Source organism: Diospyros lotus, chromosome 4 (assembly GCF_014633365.1).
Source record: "Diospyros lotus cultivar Yz01 chromosome 4, ASM1463336v1, whole genome shotgun sequence".
Classification (NCBI taxonomy): domain Eukaryota; kingdom Viridiplantae; phylum Streptophyta; class Magnoliopsida; order Ericales; family Ebenaceae; genus Diospyros; species Diospyros lotus.
The window spans coordinates 9775623-9791589 of record NC_068341.1 but is presented as its reverse complement, the minus strand read 5'-3'; the positions used below and the strand labels follow the sequence as shown (position 1 = coordinate 9791589).

Genomic DNA, 15967 nt, shown 5'->3' with positions numbered 1-15967 from the left:
CTGCCAAACAAATCAAATCCGCCTGTTCTCAAACTCCATCTCTATTGCTGTTGAAGCTTGTCTAATATATGTGTGTGTGTGTGTGTGTGTGTGTGTGTGGAGAGAGAGAGAGATGGGAAAATGAGATTGCCATGGATGCGTATTGATCATTCTACTAACAAGGCGGGAAGTAGCATCATCTCTCTATATACGTTAGGAATGTCTACATACATGCAAAATGGTCACATGACCACATAACATCACCTCTTTTAAGACCACAATTGGACTAGTACGTAGTAATACCGTGTCACTCATTAATCTAATGCTAAGCTTCCTTCTGTGAGCAGATTCCCAGACACTGCTCTTCTTCTGGCACCTAAATAATCCCCAATAGAAGACCGATAATCAGTGCAAGAATTGGATCATCAATGTTCTATGATCACTGAAAAATGATTGGCAGAGATAAAATTTATGTGGCCGACGCCATCTAAGGGGATTAAAGCTTGATATGTTGTTGTCGTACTTATTCTAAGATCACTGAAAGAGAGGAAAAACAACTATTTTGTAGACTCATTTGTCAGGACTCGGTAGACGAGTTTCATAATAGATATGGTATGGCATAGAAGAGAGAGGTTTGCTACCTGTCAAAGATGCTCTTGTAGTGAAGACAGGTCTACGCAGAAACAGAAGTATCACCAGATCATCAAATATGTGTTGGTCATGCTAAGTGTGAGCCTTTGATTTCTGCAAAACCTCCTTCAGAACCAAAGCAATTCTATTGGACATGTGGTGCTCCAAAAACCTTTCTTTAACCCTCTCATACCCCTTCTTTCCCATGGATAATCGCCTCTCAACATGTGTTGCCAGTTTCACAATATTTTCAGCAAGTGATGTCACGCCATCTTTCCCCGCTGGATGCAGCCATCCGGTTGTTCCATTAACCACAATTTCCATTGTGCCTCCAGCTGCTGTGCCCTGATTTATGAACGATATGTACCAAATTAACAATGACATTTGGAAAAGCAATTGCCAAAGTATAGGAAGCAAAAAAATGGGTCCCGGGCACAGGTCAAGTGGTTGGGCCACGATAAGTTGGATTCGCACCAATAGATCGTAAGTTCGATTTCTTGTCCTGCACAGTGAGGCAAAATCTCTACCTGTGATTTACCTCCCCTGCCAAAATCGAGGGCACGAATGGAGAGGGACCGTGCAAGGGCGGTAATCCCAAGAAGCAAAAAGTGTTATACAATATAGTACTGGAAATATAAAATTATTTAAAAAATGCAAAAAAAGAAATAAAAAGCATTACACTTGGCAGCAATTACACTCCAGGAAGTGATGCGACATGCAAAATCTGGATGACCTTTATTCATGTTACACAGTTTTGGATCTCTTCTTTCTTTAGCTTTTGTAACAAAAACATTTTTACTGTTGGCACTTAGATGTGACATCTTTAGCGCTGAAACTAAAAGATAGACAGTTTAAATTGAGCCACATATAGAATAATTTTCAGATATTAGTTTTTCTGGAGATTATACAAGTCTCAAAACTATTAATTCCTAGATCATCTAGCACACACTCATGCTGTTTGGGTCAGTGATAAATGCATGTGCAGAATAAAATATTGGATGAACTATATTCATCTTGATCGTCTGTTTTTTTTTTTTTTTTCTTCTTTTACCAAAAGCAAAGACCCATAAAAAGTTTCTTCTTTTTCCTTTCTATTTTTCTCCCCAAGAAGTATAAATGCCTCCACAAATAACAAGCTGGGGAACTTCAATTTTTGACTAATAAAGATCATCAGATGAACAAAAGGCTTCCAAAAACTTTTTTAAAATCAAAATTCACAACTAATGGCAGCAACAAAAAAATTCGGGGAAAAATGCATTTTCAGATTGATGAATTGGGTACTTCACAGATTCATCAAAATTGCTCACCTTGCTAGCAACCTATTCCAGTTGCAGAAAAACGTTATGGCATCTTTTTCTATTCCAGGTTGTTTTTTACATCTCAATCATATTGGCCTAATTCATAAGTTAAAAAAACAATGAAATTAGTGAAGGCCTCACCAAGACAGGGAGTTGAAATGCCATTGCTTCAATGGTTATCCTCCCAAAGCACTCTCCACGAGCCTATCCACAAAAAATTTTGAACTTCAGCAATGACTCATGGAACTGAAACCAGCAACATTTACATAAATTTCAACAACTCCATGAGATGAAAAGAGAAAATTCCTTACATACCAGTAATTAACAATGATAGGGAAGCATTCTATCTCAGCAAAAATAAAAACTCAAAATGACAACAGATTACCTCAAGAAGAATTTAGGCATCATGTGAGTGTCAGGCAACATGTTGGACAAAATTTTGCACTTATCATTAAACACTCTTGAACGTGCATGCAATACTTGTCCAAATGTGTTCCATCATTTTTCATTTATTTAGAACAAAAAACTCTTCAGACACTTGGAGGATGTGACCAGTGTGGGGATACACGCCCAATAATTAGCATACATGTGAAGAACATTGTAAGCTATCAACTTGAACACTAGTGAAAAGATTAGCAAATATGGAGTTTGCACCTCTTAATTCCTCTGTTTCTAAACCTTTTTGTTCTATTTCAGGAATTCTGAATTTAAAACTTGATTTTTAGAATTATATTGTTCATGCTTCCTTTTCAACATCTAAAAAATGATAAGACAAAATAGGGCTTTCGTGAATACATATAAAATAAACTTATTTGTTATCATACCATTGATGTCACATCCTAATGCACTTGAAAAATTACCAGGTTGCATAAATATAATGTTTTACATGTCAACATCCATGCTGCTTATGATTTTCTCATATACTTTGTTTCTTAAAAATTGCAATCCCAATTTGAAAAATAAAAATTCTTGCAGGTTCTTCTCATTTTTTTTTTTCCACTAAATGCACACAATCAGATAAGAGAACCAGAGCAATCTCTTAAAGCAATGTAGTTAATTTTCTACTTTGGAGGCTTGGCAGTTTTCTCTTTTATATAGGTACCTCTTCAAGATGGTATTGACTGTTTCATATCCTTTTAAAACCATTTCTTTACAGTGACTATCTCAAAGACAAACTTTAGCTGACAGGTGCAACTTCAACAAGGCAAGCTAAAATCAATAAACAACAATTGCTTCATATCACCTCTGTTGTTCAGAGTGATTTACCAACCTGAGCATCAATCTGATGGGCACTTCTGTTATTAGAAGGGGACTTATCTTGTCCAGAACATAAAGGCTTGGACTAGAAGAAAACAAGTTGTTGAGGATTCAATAATCTCTTCTCAAAAGTTTTGATCACTACAAAAATTATATTCATGGTTTTCTATATTTAATTTTCTCACAGATATCATCTCTTTTCTTTTCTCTGTCTTTTCCTTTCCAGTTATTTAGTTCACAGCACTGGAAGCTCCGATTTCTTTCTCATTATATTCTCATTTATTATATTTACTCATTGACGCTCAGTACTTGAACATCATAATGACGCATTAAACCTTCCTCTAGATACACAAAAGCTATCTTCAGCAAGTTGCAGAGCAGAATTTTTTTTTAAGTGAGTTGGTTGTGGAGAAAATCTATGTTTCTTTATTTCCACTTCAGTTGAAAAATTGAAAGTTCTAACATCCTAATTGGATTTATAAAATTGAAAGGAGATTTGATTTATCTGATTCTGGCGTGGCTAGACAAGGTTTTTGGATGCAACATTCAGTATATTGAAAAGTATACACATAAAAAGAAAAATATAATACTGATATGTTAGGACATGTCGCTAGACTATAATACAAAAGAAAAATCTTACCAGTTCCTCCAACATCATGCCACATTGCAACAGAAGAAACCTCTGACCCAAGACAAACTTTATAAAAAAGCTTTCAATTGTACAATCTATTCCTTTGCCAATAGTTCACATTGAATACAGCAATTGAGAGATGCAAGTCAAGGGTAAAAAATTCGTACAGATAAGCAACAGGATAAGTTAAGAAGGAAATGAGGAAAGATAGTATATGTAGGTAGCACCCAATGATGTCTTTTCTTTGTGCAAATTAAATGAAATAAAAACAAAATAATAATAATAATTGCAATATGAGTTGACAGCATAAATCTGAGGTACCTGGGAATTCTGGACAAGAACATCAATGGAGGCTAGATAGGGAGCTACATTCAGGGTCTTATTGACAAAGTGAACGCGATCTTGAATTTTTTTCTCTACCACAAAGTTCCGTAGTTCTGTTTCAAACTTGGTCTGAGCATTCATGTCACTTCCCACTATTACAGCATGCATTGCTGGCACTTGTACTTTCTTCTCTTGGATTAGCTGGAGACTTTCATAGAAAGAACGGAGAAACAAATCCTGACCTTTTCCTCGTGATACACCTGCAGTTATAAAGGTGGTATAGCTCAGAAACTACAAATATCAAATGGGACAACTACATGCACTCACAATAAAATGCCGTTGATGCAGCCTAGTTGACATGGATTCATGGGAAGACACTGATTATTCAATGTAATGTTAGTGGAGCTTTCAGTATTTTCTTCTTTTTGAAAGAATACTGCCAACTTTCAAGATTTCAGGAATTCTAACGACATGAAGAATAAAATTTGATGCTATCATAGGAAAACGACAAGTCAGAGGCATGTTTATAGGGCTGCATATTCATATTCCAAATGTTATTCCTAGGGTTTTATGAACCCCATAAATAGGCCTTTATTGTGTACAACAAAATCAGCTGCAGAAGATTTTGTAGTGTTTTCAGAGTAGCTTCTTGTCATGGTTGTGGACCCACCAAGCAACCATATTACAAGAACTTAGCAACTACACCATCCCTTGGTGGTGCTTAGTCAGCCTAACCTGCTTGCACACCTACATGAGGAGCTTGAGAATATGAGAATGACAACAAAGCTATAGAAAGAAACACTTCTAGTGAGAGAAGCTGTCCAGGATTCTTTCTATAGAACTCTAAACTATTTTTATGAAATCGGGTTACAACACACAAATGCGTACTCATCTATACAAAACCTCCAGCTTACAACAAACGGTGGAGACTGTCACGAGAAGAGCCTTTCCAGAGCTTATTTTTAAATTTTCATTGTTGTTATTTACTGCTTTATGTTGCTTTCTCTACTGGAATTCCTTAGATAGTAATAGCTTCCTTATTTTATTGTTGTAATTTCTAGAAGAAGGTACTTATTGCCATGTGCAGGGAGGTTAGGGAATCCCGAGTTTGTTAGGGGAGTAAGGCCCACCCTGGCAGGAGAATCTCTCCTCCCAGATGCTGATGTATATCCTCCTATTCGAACAAGGGGGACGGGTATGAAAGAAAATCAGAATTCTTACTGTTCTCTCATCTCGTTCTTCTCTTTCTCTCTGTCGCTGCTCTCTGTTTGGGCGTTTGGGTCCTTCTAATTCATATTGAAATTGGGAGGAAGAGTGCTGTCAGGCTTAGGCCGTAACAATCTTGGTATCAGAGCATCGGTTCTCAGCCGAAGCTACTAGGTTGGTGTGATGGCGGAAGGGACCCGCATGAAGAACTTCGAGACACAATTGCAGTAAGTCAACTCAATTGTGTCGGATTTCTAGGGTAGGATTGACCAATTGGAGATTCGAGGGAAAAGAAACCATGAGGTGATCATAGCAATGGATCACAAGCTGGAGGGTTCATTGGAAGGAATGAAATAGAGACTAGAAAGGTCCATGGTGAGATTGCGAGAAGACATGGGGTGCAAATGCAGCAATTTATGCTCATGTTTACGCGCCAAAATATGGTAAGAATGGCTCCTGACTTTCCTCCACATGAAAGGGATGATCCCATATTACCGAGAAATAGAATGAATAGGAGGGAAGAACCTAAGAGATTGAGGTAGAGCCTGAGGAAGGATTGGAAGGAGTTATGAGTAGAGAAAGGAATAAGCAGCCTCACGGCCATCCCCCAGGGTTTCCCATGCCCCGGATGGAGATATCGGCGTTCGAAGGAGCTAACCCTCGATGGTGGTTGAGGAAATGCGAAAGGTTGTTCAACTGGTACAACATACCCAAGGGGCAAAGGGTGTTGGTGGCCACTGCTTACTTCAATGAAGCAGTGCTTGGTTCTAGGGGTGCCTTAGTGTGAGGGAAGATTACACCTGGGAGAGTTCTCTGAAAAATCATGTGAGCGATTTGGGGAGAGGAGTATGGCAGATACGATAGAAGAGTTTAATAAGCTTAAACAAACCGAGAGCGTTGAGGTTTATTTACAAAAGTTTGAAGAATTAAGGTCATTTATGATATGCCACAACCATCATTTATCAGAAGCTTACTTTGTGTCAAGCTTTCTGAGTGACCTAAATGAGGAGTTACGACCAATGGTCAAAATGATGAGACCGAGGATAATGGACCAAGCCTCTGAAAGTGCCCGATTACAAGAAATGTCCGTAGAGGCATTGATGAAGAAGCAAAGGCAACAATAGAGAGGGGTGGCTCTGGGAACAAACCCTATTGGGGGGAAAAGTTACCGTCGGGATATAGCAAGAGGGAACCAAGGGGTGAAGAGTGTAGGTGGATCAAGCTCGGTTCCTTATGGGGAGCAATTAAGGGAACAAAGAAGGTTGGTCGGCCTTTGCTTCCGATGTGGTGACAAGTACCACCCGAGGCATCCTTGTAAGAGGCAGGTTCTCTTGCTGGAAGGGGATGAAGAGGAGGACCTAGAGGAGACAGTAGAAGGAGACGGTGGGGAGATTAGAGCAGAGGACAACGGAGAGATCTCCATTCACACATTGAAGGGAGTAGCGAACAACAAGATCATCAAGGTAGAGGGGCAATTTAAGGGCAGCAATCTCATGATCTTAATAGACAATGGGAGTACCCACAACTTTCTTGATGAAAGCACGGCAAGGAGGCCTAATAGGGACTCCACCTTTGAGTGTGACAGTGGGTAATGGCCAAAGGGTGTTGAGTAAATCGACCTGCAATGGCTTTTGCTGGGAGATGCAAGGAGAGAAATTTGAAACAGATCTGAGGCTACTACAGCTAGGTAGCTGTGATGTGATTTTGGGAGTTGATTGGATGAAAGGGGTTAGCCCTATCAGTTTTGATTTTAACCAAATGGAAGATCTTTTGAGAAAAAGAGAAGGAATATGACATTATCCAAAGGAAAAGAGATGGGAACATGCATCGATGATATCAAGGAAGAGACTGTAGAGGGTGATTAAGGGGAAATGGGGATAGTTGGCACACTTCTTTTCGATTGTGGCAACTGAGGAGGTACAAGGAGATCTAGCACTGCAAGAGGAGATCTACCTAACGGTCAGTGCACCCCAAGAGATGCCCGATCAGGTACATCACTTAAACCTCCTTAATAAATTGCAGGTAGAATATGAGGATCTCTTCATTGAACCCCAATCACTCCCCCCTACCCAAATGCATGACCACTCTATTAACTTAAAACCACACACTGAACCTGTTAACATCAGAATTTACCATTACCCCCCACTCCTGAAAATGAAATCGAAAAAATGGTAAGGGAAATGCTTCAACAATCCATCATTAGACCAAGCCAAAGCCCATTTGCTTCTCCTATCCTATTGGTTAAAAAGGAGGAGACATGGCGGTTTTGCGTGGATTACTGCCAATTAAATGCTATAACTATCGAAGATAAATTCCCTATACCCTTGGTAAAAGATCTCTTGGATGAACTACACGATGCCCAATTCTTTTCTAAGCTTGACCTACGCTCGGGTTACCATCAAATTAGGATGAAACCCGAGGATATCCACAAAACAACCTTTAGAACTCACCATGGGCATTTTGAATTCTTGGTGATGCCATTTAGACTCACCAATGCCCGGCCACTTTTCAATCTCTCTTGAATAGAATCTTTGAACCCTATCTTCGAAAATTTATATTGGTATTCTTTGATGATATACTCATTTACAGCCCTTCTTTTGAACAACATCTTCTTCACCTTAGAACTACCCTTGACATCCTCTGATTCCACCAGCTTTTTATTAAGAAATCTAAGTGTGCAATTGGTCAAGAGCAAGTGAAATATTTGGGATGCATTATATCAAAGGGAGGAGTGAGTACCAACCCCCGGAAGGTGGAGGCCATGGTGTCCTGACCAAGGCCAACTTCGATGAGAGCCTTAAGGGGATTTTTGGGGTTAACAAAGTATTACCGCTGATTTGTGAAGAACTATGGGGTAATTAGCAAGCCCTTAACTGAATTATTGAAGAAAAGAGGTTTCAGTTGGGACCCAAAGGCAAAGGAGGCCTTTGAGAATTTAAAGGGGGCCATGAGTAGGGTACCAGTTCTGGGACTGTCAAATTTCGATAAGGCTTTTATCCTAGAAACAGATGCAAGTGGAACTGGGATAGGAGCGGTTTTGGTGCAGGAAGGAAGGCCTCTAGCATTCCTAAGTCAAGTGTTGGCTTTAAACACTCAGGGCTCAGAATTTATGAGAAGGAGTTTTTAGCAGTGTTGATGGCTGTCGACAAGTAGAGGCAGTACTTGGAAGGGGGAAGATTTATAATCAAGACCGACCATGAGAGTTTTAAGTTCCGGTTACAACAAAGGCTTCAAATGCAGATGCGGAGGAAGGGAATAGCCAAACTCATGGGATTGGACTACATTATACAATATAGAAAAGGAAAAGAAAATATAGCTGCCAATGCACTTTCAAGGTGCCATGAAGAGAGGAGTTCTGCAGCCATGACAGAAGTGGTACCCCAGTGGTACCGAGAGGTGATTGACAGTTATGAAGGTGACAAAAAGCTTAAACCCTTGCTGGAAGGATTGACGATAGGAGCCACTGTGGGGGGTGGGTATACTTTAAACAGAGGAATGCTGAGATACCAAGGAAGAATTGTGATTGGGGATAAGGCAGACCTAAAAAGGAAGATATTTCAAGCCTTACATGAATCGCCCATGGGGGGCATTCAGGGGAGCAAAACACTTACATGAGAGTAAGGCAGATTTTTTATTGGCCAATAATGAAATCAAAGATTAAGGAGTTGGTGCAAGCATGTGACATCTGTAAGAGATGTAAGTCAGTAATAGTAGCCGACCCTAGGCTACTACAACACTTGCTTATTCCCGAACAAACTTGGTCAAGTGTATCTATGGACTTTGAGGAAGGATAGCCCGGACTTTGAGGAAGGATAGCCCAAGTCGGAGGGCAAGGATAGCATCCTAGTAGTGGTGGACAGACTAAGTTTGCCCATTTCATAGGATTAACTCATCCCTACACAGCTCAAGAGGTGGCTAGGGCCTTCTTGGACCGGGTGGTTAAATTACATGGGACTCCCAAGACCATAATTTTAGATAGAGACCGGATTTTTACCAGTACGATGTGGCAGGAATTGATCAGGTCACTAAGAACAAAACTAAGCATGTCAACTACTCATCACCCCCAAACGAATGGACAAACCGAGAGGGTGAACCAGAGTCTTGAGACCTACCTAGGATGCATATGTCTATTGCAGCCTAAGGAATGGCACAAATGACTGGACTTGGCCTAGTGGTGGTTCAATACTTCCCACCACTCCTCCATCAAGTTGAGACCCCATTTGAGGCCTTATTTGGATACTAGCCACATGTTTTGCCTGCGGGGGGGGAAGAATCCAGCATAGCTTCAGTAGATGATTATTTGCAGCGAAGGAGAGAAATGACACAACAATTGAAGCAAGAGTTGGCTCAAAACCGCATGAAACAATTTGCAGACAGAAGGAGAAGTGAACGAGAGTTTGACGGGGGAAGTGAAGTATATCAGAGGTTGAGGTACCCTCACCTTAAGTCCATCACCAGAGGAAAGGCAACCAAGCTTAGTCCTAAGTACCATGGGCTATTTCCTATAGAAGCCAAGGTGGGGAAGGTGGCATATCAATTGAGGTTGCCCGTAGGGTCACTCATTCACCCTGTATTTCATGTTTCGCTCTTAAAAAAGGTAGTGGGGGGACAATAAGTGAGTGCTGCTCTACCTATCATTCCTATGGAGGCTGGACAAACAGTGGAACTTGAAGTTATTTTGGAGAGGAGAGTGATATACAAACATGGGGCTCCCTTCATTCAAGTGTTGGTCAGGTGGCAAGGAAAACCTTCGGAAGACAGCACCTAGGAGTACCTCCCAAATCTTCTCAAGCAGTTTTCAAGAGCGGCTAGCCTCCTTAACATTTCTTGAGGACAAGAAAATGATTAAGGCAGGGGGAGATGTCACGAGAAGAGCCTTTCCAGAGCTTATTTTAAATTTGTATTGTTGTTATTTACTGCTTTATGTTGCTTCTCTACTGTAATTCCTTAGATAGTAATAACTTCCTTATTTTACTATTGTAATTTCTAGAAGAAGGTAGTTATTGCCATGTGCAGGGAGCTTAGGGAATCCCAAGTTTGTTAGGGGAGTAGGGCCCACCCTGACAGGAGAATCTCTCCTCCCAGACTCTAGTATATATCCTCCTATTCGAACAAGGGGGACGGGTATGAAAGAAAATCGGAATTCTTACTGTTCTCTCCTCTCTTCTCTGTTTTCTCTCTCTCGTTCTTCTCTTTCTCTCTGTTGCTACTCTCTGTTCGGGCATTTGGGTTCTTCTAATTCATATCGGAATTGAGAGGAAGAGTGTTGTCAGGCTTAGGCCATGACAAAGATCGACTCTAATTTATGACTAAGATTAATCTGTAGAACATTCCTCATAAATAGAACACAACTACCCTAGATATTTACATAAGAATAATCTAGAACTTGGGAGGCCCTAGAATTTTCCAAAACCACTAGAACCCTCTAGATAAGTCCGGGACAAGCCTAGAACACTTCAAAAGAAACTAGAAAATTCCATAAGCTTCAAATAAACCTCCAGGGCACTTCACTCCTTTGTATGTTGCGTGTATCAAAATTGGTAAGGTGTGACATTATACTCTCTTATTCTCTTCTGTATTGTTCTCTTTTCTGTTTTGTCTATATTTTTAAGGGTGTCCACAATGAATGAGACTCTTTGCTTCATGAGGGCTGAGGGGGTTGTTTTGTACCCTTGCCTTGAAAATAGGCTGTTTTCACAACTCAAATCTATGACCTTCCAGTCACAAAGGAACAAGTTTACCATTGCTACCAATGGCTCTCCCCCTCTACTTTGTCTATGCTTTATTTGACTAATATTTTGCTGTATGTTCAACCATAAACCTGAAGAATTTTTATGTTACTACCTCAAGGAATGAGGGAAACAAAGTTGTAATAGATGCAACCACACTAGCTGAAAGGACAAAATCCAAATGACTTCCCAAGAAGAAGAGGGTTCATTCTATAGGTAGAGATATGCCATATCTTGGAAATATAACTAAAACACACAATTAATACCAAAATGATAAAAATGGGCCATCAAAAGGCACAACAGAAAAACCAGGTTAGCATTCCATGGTAAATAATTATGACAGATATATACTGCTCTCAGTACTGGCTGAAGAAGGAAAAATCTAATTGACTTTGAAAAAGAGAGAGGCCTTTACCAGAGTGAATATCTTTTTTTCTGGTAAGTATACCAGAATGTACATCATGGAGGCAAAGTTCATGATAGCAATTAATGCTAAAATGATTATAAGGACATGTATAAAAGGCACAATTGAAAGACCAAGTCAATACATGATGATTAATAATCATGATTGATATTGCAAGTGAAGTTATTGGAATTTTATAGGTGAATGTATTTATTGAGATACAGAGAGATCAAGTAGCAATTTGCAACCTGATTAGAGGGAAGTGAGAATATGCCAAACAAATAACCCTTAAACTTAAATTTTCCGTTCTCTCTATCAAATACCATTTTACTCTCAACTCAAGCAGAAAGGCAAGATCATCAGCTCAAGAAAAATTTAACAGGTCTAAACACTGTACAAGGATTGCACCATAAAGCTCAGAAAAGTAGAATAAGCAAAGTAGCAAACTAAATTCTAAGAAGCAGACTTCATGAAGAATAACAAACCTGCTGGAACAGGCAACAGCAATGGATACACAATGGAAAAGTCTTATTTTCAATGGAAAGTGCAGCTGTTCCACTAGCAAATAAGTTGACTTCTCTTTTATTAACTTAAATTTGTCGTAAAATATAAACTACTTGTTATCTCATCCAAGGAAAGAGCATACTATTGATAATTGCAAAGAGCAGATCTTCATTCCGCACCCCAAGGGATTCCTTCACATGTTCACGAAGAACCCGTTTTGCAATGCTGTTTTCAGCCACTTCCATTAATTCTTTGCTATTGCCAAGGTGCACAACATAGGTCTCAGGCATTTTAATCCTGCACCACGTCGAGAAATAAAAATATTAGGTAGAGTAGAGATGATAACTAAATGCTGCTCTAAGGCAGTAAATTGCATCAGACATCACCAGAAACTGATGCAGTAAAATGTCACTCTTTTTTTTAATATATAAATAAAAGTAAGACTGGCTGCAGGTGCCTTTATAAATTTCCAACATAAGAGTGCATTCCTCAAGTATGCAAAGGCATACTGGAAATGTAGCCTTGGGCTAAAGAATTTAAACAAATTGAAAAATGAGTGATGATGTATATATCCAAAAGTGTAACAAGAATACCCTAAGCGCTCTCTGGTGCGATTCTTCCAGTATTCTGCTGTTGTATGTGAGTCAATCATAGCACCTGCAACAAAAGGGAGGTGCTTAACATACTCCAACTTAAAGTAATGCCCACGCATTTCATGAATCCACCACAGAACTTTTGGAAGGACCCGAGGTACATTTTCCTTCAGAACAGCATCCAGCCACTTCCCAGCAACTGCGGTATTTAAAATGACCAGATCGGCTTTAAGAGCTATATCTATAGCTTTTTTACCCTTTGTAGAGACAACCTGAAAGAGTATTGAAATCCACAAATGAAAGGTTGATGACCAAGTGGAAAGGTAAACAGAAGTCCAAATTTCAGATATGATGCTTCTCCATTATTAAATTTCAGTACACACTTTTCTCAGAAGTGATATGCATACCGTTGCAAAGGGAAAAAACTAAAACATGTACAATCAAGTATGTTGATATAAAGAAATTGACCACTAGAGATGAAACCTCCTTGGGAAGCATTTATTTATATTTTCTTACAGAAGAATAAGGTGTTAACTTGAATAGCTTTCTATGGTATCTGAAAGAATGCTGTTGACATGTCATTCCAAAGTACCTGTACCCCCCTGTCCAACATCTTATGCTCCAAACTGTAAATCACCTCATCTGGTTCTGCTGGTTTCTGGTTAGTAATCCACACAACCTCTGCACCAACACCTCGCAGCAAAAATGCTAGCTCCATCAGTAATAAAGGTCCACCTGTAGAAAGATGTTTCCTGTTAAATATGCATGCACAAAAAATAAAAGGCATTATAAGGTTTATATTAAAAGGTACAACCATTGCAGAAGGGTTTTTTTTTTTTTTTTTTTGGGGGGGGGGGGGGGGGGAGAGCATCAACTAACTTGGGAACAATGTATATACCAAATAAATTAGCATCTCAAACTCAAACAACATCACCACTATTGGAGATATTATGGTAACATATTGATATTTCATTTACCTAATAATATCAAAATAACTTAAAACAGTTCATATGAGGAAAATATTGGAGGGAGAGCCTTAGTAGCAATGGTAATGTTGTTCCTTTGAGCCTGGAATGGAAGGTCATGGATTCAAGTTGTGGAAATAACATCCAAACCAAGGGAAAGGCAGTGTACAAAAACAAACCCTTGACCCTAACAAAGTGGGGAGTCTCATGCACTAGGAACGCCCATAAGAGAAAAAGATTACAACAACACCAATCCTTAATCCCACTGAGTAAAGTCAGCTACGTGGATTCTATCTCACCATCCATCTTTATTCATGACTATACTTTGTGAGAGGCTATTACACGCATGTCATGCCTACGAAAACTACATCCTCATTTATCGAGCAGATTTATCCCATTTTTGTGTGATCTTGGACATAGCAGTCCGCCGAGACCAGACCACTATAAAAAAAATTATGTTCTCTTTTTCTTAATTTCTGTATGCAGTCTGTGTGATTGGATCCGATCCGATCCTAACATAGGGCTTACTGATATTTCTACATTATGACCATAGCATTTTACTCCACTCTCAAATCTTTTTCCAGGTAATGGCAGACTGGCAGTTATGGCAATCACTATATACCAAAAAGAATAAAACTATGAACCAATTTTGTACAATTTAAATGTCGTCGACGCGTCATTTGTTTTTTTTTTTTTTCAGTAATGTCCTCGTTTGTTGACAGGGAAAAACTGAAGTAAGCAATAGAAGGAATTACTAGAACAATCGATTTTTTCTACAATTTCCCCATATTTCTCTCATTTTTTTCACTAATTTTCCCAGCAATCAAGCAGACAGGAAGAGAGAACGTACCAGAAAGAGATAGCTCGTGGGAAACCAACAGAACGAGCTTCGACTTCATGAAACTAAGCGGATTGGGGACGCTTCCCACCGGATCAGCCACCTGAAACTGATTGCTTTGGTGGTAATGCCCAGTGTTGCAAGCATCTGACGAAGAAGCTCTTAGGAAGAAGACGATGGCAGTGGAGAGCGATAACAATACCAGAATCATCATAAGCCACCTCTTCTTCTGGAATGGGATCGACACAGCCGAATGTTTCCCCATTTCTCTTCTTCCTATCGTCTACGTTCTATGCGTACATAACTATAATTTTTGGAAATATATGTCGAATTTATATTCTCAAGGAATAGATTCGTGCACTTCAGTCTTCAGGGGTTTCTCTTTTCTACTCAAATCTCCGATTTGAGCCGGCGATGCGAACGGAGCACACTCAAGACTCTACTTTCTGTGAAGTGGACCTATCCAGATAAAAATCGGACCCATCCATCACTGGATCCGGTATGGTTGGGCTTTGGAACCGTACGCCTTGAATTTTAAATCTTAAATATATATTTTATATAGTTCAAATTTTTATTAAGAAAAATGTTATTGATATATTTTTGTGTACATCTTGAACTACATAAAAGTATACTAATGACAAAAAAGTCCCTCATGAGACGCATAAAGACGCATGAGGCGTATGCAAGCGAGGGGTATTTTGGTCATAATACCCTTTTATATAATCCAATATGTACAAAAATAATGTACAAGTACCATGATTCTATTATTAATAATGAAAGGGCATCCAGATTAATTTAAGAAAGTTTAAAACTTAATTTAATATGAAAATTGTCGACATTCAGATTTAGCCGACTATGATTTGTAAACCCGCAATAAGGATATAAGCTCAAATACAAAAAGGAGGAACATAATAGAAAGGACACAAAGAATTTTTACATGGTTTAGCCAGAACGATACCTATTTCACGACTATTTTTTGGACATTCCAACAGAGTAACAGTATGTTATTATTGTTATTCTCCTTACAATAATGTTTTTTGACCCCTATTTATAATGAGGGATGTTTACAGTTGCATAATTTTTCAAAGCGGAAAAATGACATAATTGGGACAAAATGTCCTTATCAATTTCATAAAATTGGGAGTGGACTCCGTATTATCAATGATCTAGTTTGCATCAGATAAAGTAGGTGGGTCCCTGCCTCTGGTTATTCAGCAATAACGTTGTTATGTGAGCTAAATAGTTTGACCGATGAGCTGAAAGGTTAAACTAGCGATCTAGAAGTATTGTTAGCTCGTTGGGTATATAGCTGAGAGCTCGCTGGAAGTTTTGCTGGGAGCTCGCTTGATTCCGTGATCTGAGTTCGGATTTTAGTGATGTGTGAGCTTGCCTTGACGAACTCGGTTGGGCCCACTGGGTTTTAGGTGATTGGGCCGACCTATTGGACTAAATTTAACCCATAAAAAGTAGTGCGGGAAATATATATAACAAAAATAAAATGCAAAAAATGTCTAGAAAAATATTATTTTTTGAATGAAAAATATTTTTCTTTTGAGGGGAGATAAAAATAATGGAAAATAGAAAAATACTTTTTTAGGAGAGTTATCAAA

General features: G+C 39.1%; 1 protein-coding gene across 2 annotated transcripts; it reads right to left on the bottom strand.

Moving 5' to 3' along the window:
- Positions 1-113: 113 nt before the first annotated feature.
- Positions 114-14816, bottom strand: LOC127799163 (uncharacterized). 2 transcript variants are annotated; one of them, XM_052332919.1, is made up of 8 exons: positions 14370-14815; positions 13147-13289; positions 12555-12826; positions 12104-12258; positions 4117-4379; positions 2049-2111; positions 621-954; positions 114-355 (listed from the first exon to the last, which is right to left on the bottom strand). In XM_052332919.1, the coding sequence occupies exons 1-7, from the start codon at positions 14620-14622 to the stop codon at positions 703-705; spliced, it is 1401 nt and encodes a 466-aa protein (XP_052188879.1). In that variant the 5' UTR covers positions 14623-14815; the 3' UTR covers positions 114-355; positions 621-702. The 2 variants fall into 2 exon arrangements, with proteins under 2 accessions (XP_052188879.1, XP_052188880.1); XM_052332920.1 differs by lacking the exon at positions 114-355 and adding an exon at positions 366-516 and having other exon boundaries at positions 14370-14816.
- Between the last annotated feature and the right edge of the window lie 1151 nt (positions 14817-15967).